Source organism: Entelurus aequoreus, linkage group LG05 (genome assembly GCF_033978785.1).
Source record: "Entelurus aequoreus isolate RoL-2023_Sb linkage group LG05, RoL_Eaeq_v1.1, whole genome shotgun sequence".
Classification (NCBI taxonomy): Eukaryota; Metazoa; Chordata; class Actinopteri; order Syngnathiformes; family Syngnathidae; genus Entelurus; species Entelurus aequoreus.
Window position 1 is genome coordinate 53,575,827 of NC_084735.1, and position 13,436 is coordinate 53,589,262.

At 36.4% G+C, this 13,436-nt stretch overlaps 1 protein-coding gene across 3 annotated transcripts in view; it reads left to right on the forward strand.

The window, feature by feature from the left end:
• Positions 1-2,561: 2,561 nt before the first annotated feature.
• The window catches only part of wnt11 (wingless-type MMTV integration site family, member 11), a 49,406-nt gene continuing 38,531 nt past the window's right edge, over positions 2,562-13,436 (forward strand). The window contains exons 1-3 of one of the 3 annotated variants that reach the window (XM_062046442.1): positions 2,562-2,773; positions 5,097-5,269; positions 11,343-11,587. In XM_062046442.1, the coding sequence (XP_061902426.1) occupies positions 5,187-5,269; positions 11,343-11,587 (328 nt within the window). In that variant the 5' untranslated portion in view covers positions 2,562-2,773; positions 5,097-5,186. Of the gene's footprint in view, positions 2,774-3,667; positions 3,708-5,096; positions 5,270-11,342; positions 11,588-13,436 lie in introns of those variants that run through there. The other 2 variants (XM_062046441.1, XM_062046443.1) reach the window with 2 other exon arrangements.

Genomic DNA, 13,436 nt, shown 5'->3' on the forward strand with positions numbered 1-13,436 from the left:
GTGTGCACGTCTGATGTTGCTCACATGGGCTCCACTGAATGCTCAGGGAGTTTTTGCGTTTGCTCACACTCATGAAAAATTAGAGGGAACATTGGTTAGGTTCATAAACAGATGAGATTAGTGATAAAGTCGCTACAAGGAGAGAGATATGTTCTCATGCAAATTAGTGTACGTTTGAATAAAGCTGTAGTCACTCACCAATAGCCAATTGTAGTCGCTGACCAAAGTATTGCATCACTCTGCACCATAGCCGCCATATTCTTTGGAAAAGTTTGTTGTGCTATGTCGTTGAAGCCTACGTACACACAAAAGGGACGGCAAAGAGAAGAGCAAACGGCCACAACAACGCCAGCATCAAAAGATGTCGGTATGGCAGCATTGTCTCAAATATATATCTCTTTTCTAAAATATAACGGTATAACTTGTAATACGGGTATACCGCCCAGCCCTAACGTAATGTAACTGAAATGAACTGTAATTGAAATCAAACCGTTGAGGCATGGCGCAGATATTTATAAAATAATCTTGCCTTCCTTCATACTTTCACCAAAACCAAACGACGTGAGCACATTACTCCTGTACTGGCCTTCCTTCATTGGCTCCCAGTTACTTTTAGAGTTCATTTTGAACTTATTTTTTTAAAAATGCATGTGCTAAGTAGCCCCGCCATATCCTCTTGAGCTGCTGTAGCCTTATTCTCCCAGCAGGAACCTGAGGTCTTCAGACTAGGGATGTCCCGATCCGATATTTGGATCGGATCGGCCGCCGATATTTGCCAAAAAATACGTATCGGCAAGGCATGGGAAAATGCCGATCCAAATCCAGTTTTTAAAAAAATTCCAACGCACCGATTTAAATAATACATTCCACTTTTCTGCTGCTCCCTAATTTCCGTTCCGCATTTTCCAGCACACCTTCAACACATCCACAGGTCTGTGTCCTAACCGTTAAGACGGCCATGTGAATTAAAAGTTACCGGTAAAAATGTCAGCTGTCTCTGTGCGATATAGAAAATGACTATATCGTGATATTCGAGTATACGTTCTCACGCAGTAGCTTTTAGCTGCTGGCATTACACGACAGGCTCTTCCCACTCCTTCTTGTGTCTGCTTCTCACAGACAGCAAGTGCACCTTCTTACACACGTCACATACTGTCACGACATACGTCACATATTGTCACGTCATAGGTCACATACTGTCACGTCATACGTCACATACGTGGACGTAGCATGGCTAAAGTTAGCTGTGATGCTAGCGTAGCCGTGTGAGCGGTAATAATGAAGGAAGAATGAATTAATTCCCAAGAAAAACAGCAGGGGGTCCATCGTCTGGCGGTGGTTTGGCTTCAAGTGGGAATATGTCGAACAGACAACCGTAATTTGTCAAGTGTGGGGCAAAAGCGTTGCTGTAAAAAGTAGCATTACTGCCAATATGTAGCATCATTTGAAAAGTCCCCTGCTAGAAAATGAAGAGTGTTTGAAACTCCGCACGTCAACATCTCCATTGTGTATTATTCAAACTCACCTAATTCAGCTGGCTAGTTGTTATCAAGAGTACTAAAACCCTTTTCAACATGAATCTGACAACTAAGTAGGCGAAATAACTTTAAACTTTAATACATGCTCGGATAAGACCAGTATCGGCCAGTATCGGTATCGGATCAGAAGTGCAAAAACAACATCGGTATCGGATCGGAAGTGCGAAAACCTGGATCGGGACATCCCTACTTCAGACAAGCTCCTCCTGGCTGTCCCTAAAAGCAGAATCAAAACCAGAGGAGATAGAACCTTTTTCAGTGGCAGGGCCCAGACTGTGGAACAACCTTCCACTATTTATTAGGTTCTCCCAGTCTCTGAGAGACTGGGAAATCACTCTGCTCCTGAGAACGGCCCATTCTTTCACAAATGTTTGTAGAAACAGCCTCCATGCATAAGTGCTTGATTTTATACACCTGTGGCCGGGCCAAGTGATTAGGACACCTGATTCTCATCATTTGGATGGGTGGCCAAAAACATTTGGCAATATAGTGTATGTCCTTACAGCAAAATCTGGACCAAATAACCATCATTACACATTATGTACACCAAAAGGAACTATTTTAAAAATGGAAACAAATCAAGATAGGTCCCCTTTAGGATGTTTGATGTTACGACAAAAGGCTGACATGTGGAGTTGAACTACATGCCTGTTTGCTAGAATTACCATGGTGTGAAAAATAAAAGCCCGAGCTGTGTCAAAAATACTCTGAATGATGTGTAACAGTACATTTGTATATTGTCTTTACAATATCAATATACACCGTTGGCTGGAAGTACTTTTATTGTTTTTCTTACTTTTTACAAGTTTGTATGTAATTTTATTTATTGTTTACATTATGTTAGGGCAATCAGCATACATGATCAGGATTACTCTCTCTCCTCCTCAAAGGCATCCATGTACCCTCCCATCTCTCTCTCTCTCTCTCTCTCTCTGTCTCTCTCTCTCGCCCTCTCTCTCCCCCTCACACACACTCTCATACATTCTCACACACTCATAACACGCTGCACGCTGCGGAAGCACACATTCATACGTGCATTCATAAAGATTCATGATCAGTAACGTTAATACCACGTACATTATCAGGTACATTAACACCTCCAGTACCTGCCGGGAGCCTTTCTTCCTTCCCGTGTTGGATTTACGGACTCATCTTGCTGAAAGGAAAACAGAAAACGTTCTTTTTTGTGTGTGGATATTGTCTTATTTCTGTCACTTTGGACCGCTGCGTCAAAGGTGGGTTTATTTTCAAAATAATCCAAATTGTACTTAATCGGAGGATGCGTTCACGTCCGTCACGTACATCACCATTACAGATAGTTATTCCCGTTTTAACATGGGACGTAAACATAACATGCGATTTACTTTATTGTCTTTAAAATAATGCAATGACGTCATTGCAAAACTTTTTTTTTACTGTTTAATGACGCTAACTTTAAACCGGTTTGTGTCTTTTTTTAACAAAAGCAATTTACAATTATCGTGTTAGCTGATCTAAAGTGATGTTTTCTCTACACGTATCGATCCAATATGGAATCAATGACATATATAGTGAACGTGTTGTGACGATACTTGGATAGTTATCAGAAATAATGTGTGCTTTAACTGTTATCATTTAAGACCACATATTTTATCTTTTGTTAACATTAAATCATTACCTGTGTGTTGTTTTAAATTCAGTGAAGAAAAACCAACATGAATCACATATTAAAAAGACATTCAGACAAAAAAAATAAAAATTATCATTCCGTATTTATTTTATTTGAAAAACTATAGCCTATAATATATTATTTAACTCATGACAATTGTCGTCAATAGTTTTTGCTCGTCTTTACCTATACTTTTTTACTTTAATTATTTAATTACAACTATAATGTTATAAAACAGAATAATTGCAATATTCTGTTGTTATTGTTATGTTGTCTTATATTCTTGTATTTATGTTGCCAAAATCACTGTTGCTAAAACATATTTTCTTTGCCTGAAATTTCTGTTTTCTTCCAATTAAAATTTTAATCAACAAATTAAAGACTAAATCATTTATTGATGTTCGCGCCATTGGATCAGTACCATAATTAGAATATCGGCCACCTCCACTCGTCATGTCCTTAAGTGACTTTGTCATGTGACAGTCACGTGACTATCCCAGGGCGTCGCTTGGCTGTGTCAGGTAAGCTAGCTTGTTTCCAAAAGCTTTTTTTTAATTTATTTTTTTATTTTTTACCATAACAATTATCAATTCTAACGCTTTAATATGTTGTCAAACATTACAATTAAACTCTTCTTACTATATTTGTTCAACCAGTCAGTATAAAACAAGCTAGTAAAATATCGCTCTCGGACCTTTAGCCGTATAATTGCGATGTAAAGCCTTACTTGACATTATTTGTCATAATAGCTAAATGCTACTAAGACACTCAATAAATGTCACTGTTTGAATTATTTTATATACAGTACTGTAAATAAAAAGTTCTTTGTATATTTGTACCACATAAGTTATTTTCAATTAATTAATACATTAAACATGAACAATGTAACATATTTAACATTTTGCATCAAAGGGACAAGCGGTAGGAGATGGATGGATAGTATTCTAGTAGTATTTTGTAAGGGTTGGCAGTACTGGGAATTGATAATATAGGGTGATTATTGCCGATACTGATACCAAAACCTTTGATTTGAAATGTCATGATCATTGAATACATTTGTGAATTTGCCTCAGTTATTAGGAAATATTTTAATAACTAAATACAACAGTCTAAAAAACTGATAGTATATACATACAATAATCATTACCTTATATACAAGTGCTGTTGAACAATGCCATTTTTATTAGATTACTCACACTTTTGCATTTTTGATTACTCTGGATCAATCCCAGTAAATTACTTGCGTCCATAATTTAAAATTACCCCAATATTTTGACACAAATGCAGTAGTATTTATTTTCTTAAATGTTTTACCTGAATGCATGTCTTTTGTTTATTCAAACTTGCGAACAGTTGTTTGACTGCACTACTTGCTACATTCTATCTAGTACACACAATTGTTTGAGGAACAAAAGTCACAATTGCAAATTGACAAAAAAGAATTTCACAATGTAATAAAAAATAAATATTGACATATGTAAACGGTACTAATTTCCATTGCATGCAAATGTTTGTGAAAAATAACGACAGTCGTGCAGGAAGCAGCAAAGCTAGCACGAGTGTGCAGCAGAAAGAGCGAGAGCTGTGGAAGCGTAAAATCTGACAGGAATATTTAATCATTTGCTGGATGTATAGAAGATAAACTGCAATAAAAGTATCAATCCGATAGCAATAGGCATTCTGGTATCGATACCATAAATACGCCCAGCCCTAGTATTCTGTGTTTCATTTGGTTTGTGTTTTTTTTAACTTCCATATTTCTCAACCCATCAAAGCATGTCAGCATCAAAACATTAGACACCACCATTTACCCCTGGAAACATACCCCAAATTCCAACTTCCTGTAATTCTGCATTTCCATAGTAGTAAATAATTTAGCGTCTGGCATTGATTAATTGTTCTCCTCCCAGCAGGGGTTGTTTGGCCTGACACGAGGTGAACCCTGCTAGGTGAAGCAGCTCCAAACATCTTTCTTGTCTTTGGGAGTCCCGCTGCCAACCATGAGGAGGTGCTGTCACGTCTTGCCTCTCGCCGTGCTCGCCGCTATGCTGCTCTCTCAGGTCTGCTCTGGCATCAAATGGCTGTAAGTAATCCTTCAGTCTGTGGCCCGCTTCCCACTTTTCTTAAACGGTCGCACACAATGTTGTTCAAAGTCGGGAGTGTTGTTTTTTCGTAACTCATTAAGTGATGGTAGATTAACAGGCAAGTTCTCCTGCTGGGAGCGGAAACCTCTTTAATAACTTGGATGCTCAGACTGCATGGTTCCAGGGTATCAGATGAAATGTCCCACCCGGTGTATAATAAAAGGAGTAATACGTTTTACAAAGAAAAGTGGGGGTTTGTTGGCTTGCTGTGTGTATTCTTGTAGGGTTACATGTGTGAGAACAAAGCACTTAAAATGCACATGTGGATTATTGACATGGACCACTGGCTTTTTTACTGACGTTCGGAACGAAATAACTCTTAGATGTGTTCAGTATTACAAAACAGACTTAAAAAGGTGTTTTTTTGGCCCTTATTAATTATACATGTAGCTGAAAAAAGCAAACATTTGAAAGTTTTGCTGTTATTGTTTTGTTGAGGAATAGAAAGACTCCAAAATAATCCACATGTTCAAAATAAAGATCTTCAATCGTTTCTCCACACGCAATAAAGAGAGCATGTGAATGTGACTATGTAGAAACGGAAATTACATGATCACATGTAAATAAGATCAATACGCTATGTTGTGTAATAAAATAACTATGAAATAAATAATAGGCAGTGTTTCACAAACATTCATTCAAATATTAAAAAAAGATTTGGCGCAAGGTGCTGGTATGCATCACAACTCCACTCCAAATTCCCACACGGTACGCATTAGAAGTAAAGAAAAGGTTTCATCCGTCATGCATTGTTTATTACATGCGAGGGGTCGAGAAAGGGCAAGTATTCATCGTGGGAGCGGAGATCCAGACATGCAGGGCACCTGCACAAGTCCGAGGAGTGTTCATTACCACGGTCGTGGAAGGTGAAGCGTGGAAGTGTTGAGAACAACTCCACAGGCGCGCAGGACAAGCGGTAGTCATGGCTGGCGCTAAGAAGACCCGGGGACACTTTTCAGTCGTTTGGTAACACTTCACCTTCCCAATTAAATAGGTAAACCCAGAGGCGCTCCTAGCTAAATTGGGGCCCTAAGCAGAATTGTATTTGGAGCCCCCCCATTATAACAATTTTACACACTTTCCTATTTTTTTTTTATCAAACTTGAATTTAATTTGATGCATGTTTTGCACTAAAGCATGTGGGAAATAAAAGGTACATTTTTTAGTGCAAAATAACAAATGGAAAGTAAATAAAACATTAATTTGCAAATCTGCCTGAGAAAACTCTGGGCTCCAACTTTTCTAAGACCAGCAAAAACGCATCGCACCACACGGGACAGTGAGCATGTCCGCAGGAATTAGCCGGTTTTATTCTTATCAGTGACAAAGCAGGAAGGGCCAGAAAAATTTCATATTATTGCAGCTAATTTTTTTAAATTCAATTGTAGAAATCGAATAAGCCAAAAAACAAAAACAAAACGGACAACATTGAGTACCTTTGGTAGTATTAATAATAACAAAAACAAAGTATTGTCTTTAAATATATTTTCAATTTTAATAAAAAAAAATCAAAATAAATAAGCACATGTTTAATGGCCAATTATGCAAATTAGATGCCATCTACTGCAGACACCTCCAACCTCCAGTGTGACAAAACACTGAAAGGTAACCTCAAATCAATTATGTTGTAATCTGGTCCTACATTGTGTAAAAAATCAATTAAATAAAATGAACTTGACATAGTTTGGGTGATGTCAGGCAAGTTTTGCCACACAGGACGCATGCGAGGACCTCGTTGTCCAATCCAGCAAAATCTACTAGAAGTGGCCAACATTTAACACGTTATTTTTCACGTTTTTAAAAAAAATGATGCATGTTTGGACACTTTCATCACATTTTAAGCTTCACAAGTAAGGTGAATTTGGGTCAGTTTTACAGACACAGTACAATAAGCTCTACAGAACTGTTTCCATTATGCGCGGCATTATGTTCCGTTGCAGTTGTGGCAATAAATGCTCCGTGAGTGACCGTGATGGCGTCGCCGCTTATCATCTTGCACAGAGCGGCGGCCCAGCAGCCTGGATAATGTAAAACAGACCCAGTAACTTACACCACCGCCTGTTTCTCACCGGGACCAGAGGTAGCCGTCATTCATTGGCTGCGGTTTCTCTGTGAATACATTAAACATAAACACAGTATTAGGGTGAAACGGTGAGCCATCATCACGGTTTTAAGGTCATGGTTCGGTACAGTAAGGGAACAAAATACAAAACATAACAGCTTTACAGCTTCATTACATTACAAAAATTAAATGTAGTTTATATGGTTTGTTTTTAGCACCAGTAAGAGTGAACAGTGTAAATGAGTATATTATTCTTACTAGTGCTGTCAGACGATTACATTTAAAAAAATCTGATTAATCACAGTAAATAATTTGTTTATATAATTTACATTATTTTAGAAAAATACAAATGCAATGGCCAAAATAATTAAGTTAAACTCATGACGCAGTAAGTCAAATGATGCGGACACGTTTGTTACTGGATACTTTCTAGTGCAGTTCTGCCTTGGAAACTTTGTGTGTGTAAGTAATATGCAACTCTAATTATTTAAATTGAGTGTTTATGTTACTAATTATTTGATACTGGGTTATATAGACAAATGTGCTGTTTTAGACTGCTATATTGTTAGATTGAAGACACTTATTACCTTTGTATAGTTTGTGTGCTATTGTGTGCTTAGCTGTTGTGTAGCTGTTAGCAGCCTACAGTATAGCCTACAGCAGACATGGTTAATTATTTCGACTCTGGAGCCACATTAAGACAACAAATGTGTCTGGGGGCCGGTGTGTGCATAATTATAGATAAATAGGTATATATATACATATATCTATATCTATATATATATATATATATATATATATATATATATATATATATATATATATATATATATATATATATCTATATATATATATATATATATATATATAGATATAGATATATGTATATATATATATATATATATATATATATATATATATATATATATATATATATAGATATAGATATATGTATATATATATATATATATATATATATATATATATATATATATATATATATATATAGATATATGTATATATATATATAATCCTATATATATGTATATATATGTATATATATATATAATATACATATATATATGTATATATGTATATATATATTTATATACATATATATGTGTATATATATATATATATATATATACATATATATATATATATATATATATATATATATATATATATATACATATATATATATATATACATATATATATATATATATACATACATATATATATATATATATATATATATATATATATATATATATATATATATATATATATATATATATATATATATATATATATATATATATATATATATATATATATATCTATATATCTATATCTATATATATATATATATATATATATATATATATATATATATATATCAGGGCTGCAACTAACGATTAATTTGATAATCGATTAATCTGTCGATTATTACTTCGATTAATCGATTAATAATCGGATAAAAGAGACAAACTACATTTCTATCCTTTCCAGTATTTTATTGAAAAAAAACAGCATACTGGCACCATACTTATTTTGATTATTGTTTCTCAGCTGTTTGTACATGTTGCAGTTTATAAATAAAGGTTTATTTAAAAAAAAAAAAAAGAAAAGTTTTTTTTTTTTTTTTTTGAAGCCTCTGCGCATGCGCATAGCATAGATCCAACGAATCGATGACTAAATTAATCGGCAACTATTTTTATAATCGATTTTAATCGATTTAATCGATTAGTTGTTGCAGCCCTAATATATATAATGTGTGTGTGTATATATATTCTTCTTGGCAGTATAGGTATTGATTTCTATATGTTCTTCGACTGGTATTTACCATAGAGAGCTCATTAAGAGTGTACTGAAGCAAGAGGAATATGAAATGGCAATGATGAGGAGCACATGTTAGAGATCTACTGTAGAGTTAGATCTCAAAAGCACTTCTGCGCTGTAACAAAAGGGGTTAGAGTCAAGAATATGTCACATATATTTGATGTATCTGCTGCTCATTTTAGGATTTTCACCAAGATATGAGAGTTTTTTCTCATGATGGATGACCAGTTTAATGTCCCTCCCTGCCTTCTTCGTTCCCGTACGTTCACAGCTGTACAAAATACAGACAGGAATTTTTAATATTTTAAGGGAGCCGATTCTTTTGGCTCGCCTTCCAAAAACTCATCAACATAAAAGTGGCTCAGCTTTTGTTTCATGCGGCTTATTTTCCTCACCTTTTGCGATGTGCGGTCTCAAATTATGTAGCAACTTCACTCCCTTCTATCTCCCTTGTTCCTGCTGTGCAACACAGTCATCCCTCTTCTGCTCAGTGTCGACACAAATGGATATCCAATCCAATATGACCGATCACGAGCGGCTTTATCTGCGACGTTTTGATCACTTCTAAGCGCCGACTCCGACCAGTCACTTCAAAGAGCAGGAGTTATCGCTAGAACAAAAAACAACAACTAGAGATGTGCCAATTCAAAAGTTAAAGTTAAAGTACCAATGATTGTCACACACACACTAGGTGTGGTGAGATTATCCTCTGCATTTGACCCATCAGCCTCACCCCCTGGGAGGTGAGGGGAGCAGTGAGCAGCAGCAGTGGCCGCGCCCGGGAATAATTTTTTGGTGACTTAACCCCCAATTCAGACCCTTGATGCTGAGTGCCAAGCAGGGAGGTAATAGGTCCCTTTTTTATAGTCTTTGGTATGACTCGGCCGGGTTTTGAACTCACGACCTACTGATCTCAGGGCGGGACACTCTAACCACTAGGTCACTGAGCAGGTCGTTGCAATTCATTGAGCACCGATCAGTATCAGGCGATTTTTGTGGAAAAGTATGTGATCGCAATTGCCGATTAAGGCCTTTCAATGTCGATCACAAACGGCAATCCCCTTTAATTCCCAATACTTTGTCTATTTTTTGTCCCGCGGCTGAAAGATGGCCAGCAGCTAATTATGTATCTTAATACACAACGTGGTGCAGCTCCTCTAAGCTAATAATAATCACCCATGATACAGCAAATAAACTGTATTTCTTGGTATCTTAAATATCATTACCAGGTATAATTATCCCTGGAGGACGAGGTTAAACATGTTACACACCGAGAGCAAGCCAGGAGCAGGTATGCTAATAGCTAAGCTAACCACTAAGCTAGTTTAAACAACACCAATAAATAATTGCTTAGTAAAGTTTAAGAAGTGTAAACGGAAGCACGTTATAGCAGAAAGTAAGCAATTATTAACAGGAAATTAACAAGTCGATTAATAAGAATTAGAGAGAGGATAATATAACAACAATTGTTGGTGTGTCAGCATTGCTGCAGTCGGTACTTAAAGATCCATCCTTAAATTGGTGGTGTCGATACCAAGGGTAGAGTAAGTTTATGATTGATGTTTAGATCGGGGTACTGTGCTCTCTTGTAGTTGTTGCGTTCTTCTTTGTTTCTTGTATTGAACAAAGAGAACACAGTCAAACTAAGTGAAATTCCTTGTGTGTTAAACATACTTGGCCAAAAAAGCTGATTTTAATTCTGATATTCATGTTCTCAAAATCATATTCTGATGTTTTTGTTAACGTTTAAAAACTCAGGGAATAATTCCTTGGACGCAGGAGGACTTTGGGAGCAAACCCCAACGGATTTAAATGAGCAGTAGATAGTAGTAGATGTTGTTTTTCTTAAACAATTGTATGCAATACGAGAGAATAGGGAAGTAGTTTATATAATGTACTGATATTGTTAAATTGTCAACAGCACTCACCATAAATACATTGAAAGAAATTACAATAACACATGTGGGGTTGGTATCAGTGTTGGTATTGGCGAATCTCATGTATGAATGATGGGTATCGTAACTCAGAACATCCCTGACAGCTACCATCACCTCAACATTTAAATGTGATTTTTTAATAAATACTCTGTCGTCGTTCTCTCCACAGAGCACTATCCCACACCCCCAAGACGTTACCCATCAACCAGACCCAACATTGTAAGCTTCTGCCCGGCCTGGTGTCCTCCCAAGCTCAGCTGTGCCGCAGCAACATGGAGCTCATGCAAACCATCATCCAAGCAGCCCGCGATGTCAAGAAAACTTGTCAAAAGACCTTCGCTGATATGCGCTGGAACTGCTCCTCCATTGAAATTCCCGTCGACGCCTCAAAGTATCGTCCGGACCTCGACCGAGGTAAGGTGCATTCAAATACGAGGTAGACGTGTGTGCCACAATTCATGTATATATTGACAAATGTTGCTTTAGACTGGAATATTGTTCCATTAATCACACTTATTACGTATGTTTAGCTTGTGTGCTTTTGTGTGCTTAGCTGTTGTGTAGCTGCTAACTTCTAGTTATTTGATGCAGTCCTACTTTCAGAGCACTTGGATCTGAAATTTTTTAATCCAAGCCAATATAACCTGCTAAATTTTTTTCCTGATATTGGACCGATATTCGACATTTATTTCATATTAGTTAGGAAAAATAGTAACCTATTTGTTATTTACCGTCTGGATTGAATTAATGCTGTCTTTAAGTCGGAGTGGATTTTTTTTTTTTTTTTTGTCGACACCTAGTGGCCACAATAATTCTAATGATGTAATAATTTGAATTATGCAGACACGTTTGTTACGCGATACTTATCTAATTCGCTCCTGCCTTGGATACTTTGTATGCATAAGTAATCTGCAACTATAATTATTTGATATTTTTTATAATTGACCAATGTGGTGGTTTTGACTGCATTATTGTTCCATTAAGGACACTTATTACATACGTCTAGCTTGTGTGCTATTGTGTGCTTACTGTAGCTGCTAGCTCCTAGTAGCCTATATTTTGAAGAGGCTATAGGCTACTAACGGAGTGATTATATTTGGAAATTTTAGATGCAATCATCCGATATCAATATCAGATCAGGACACCCCTAGTATTAATCCCAATTGCTGTTTTTTTTTATAGTTAATAGCAGGATGATGCTAAACAACACCAGTCCTACCTGCCTGCACAGTCAGGAGATTAAGGTTTCAAATCTTCGTTTGGTTATCTCTATGTAAAGTTTTCATGTTCTTCTCGTGCTTGCATGGGTTAAACTCTCACGGTGCTCTGGCTTTCTCTCACATTCCAAAAATGTGCTTGTAAGTTAATTGTTGAGTGTAAAATGTGCATAAACTGCATCAAGTTAATACATTATTTGAGTTATTTACTTAATCCAATCCATAATTTAATTACACATATATAAAGTAAACAAACTGAGTCACAAATGTGCAAAATTATTTGTTTGAGCACTCAATTCCATAGAATCGCGCGTGCAAACAACCGAGTTTGATATGTGCAACGCAACGTGTGATAACCGAGACATTTTGCCAAATTTGGCATATGGAAAAACCGTATCATAGGGAAAATGCGGACGTACCGAAACCGAGGTGCCACTGTAGTCACATTTTATTGATCTCATTTACATGACAACATGTAATCTCTGTCGCTACATGGTCATGTTTACAATTTTATCATCTGCTGTATCGCATGTGTATTGCAGACTCCTGCAATAACGATATAAATCACAATATTATTTGGCATATAAATGATAATAGAATAATTTCAAAACAGGTTACAAAGGCTCCTAGTTTGGCTGCTGACATAAGCGTTAACATACCGCAATTTCCGGACTATAAGCCGCACCTGACTATAAGCCGCACCAGCTAAATTTAGGGGAAAATACAGATTGCTCCATATATAAGCCGCACCCGACTATAAGCCGCAGGGTTTTGATGTGTAATTACCGTAGTATATAGGGGTTCCTGCTACCACGGAGGGGATTGTCGGGACAGAGATGACTGTTTGGGAACGCAAAGCGTCCCATTTATTAATAATAAATCTTTCAATCTTTCAATCAAACTTTCACATCTTTGACATGGCGAACAGCATTCGTGCAGAGTACAAATAATACAACGGTGCAAAGTAATACAAAGTGCTCGCCTGTACGTTATCAAAATAACCAGCCTACCGGTATATGAAAAGTCAGTTTTTAATCATTGTGTCA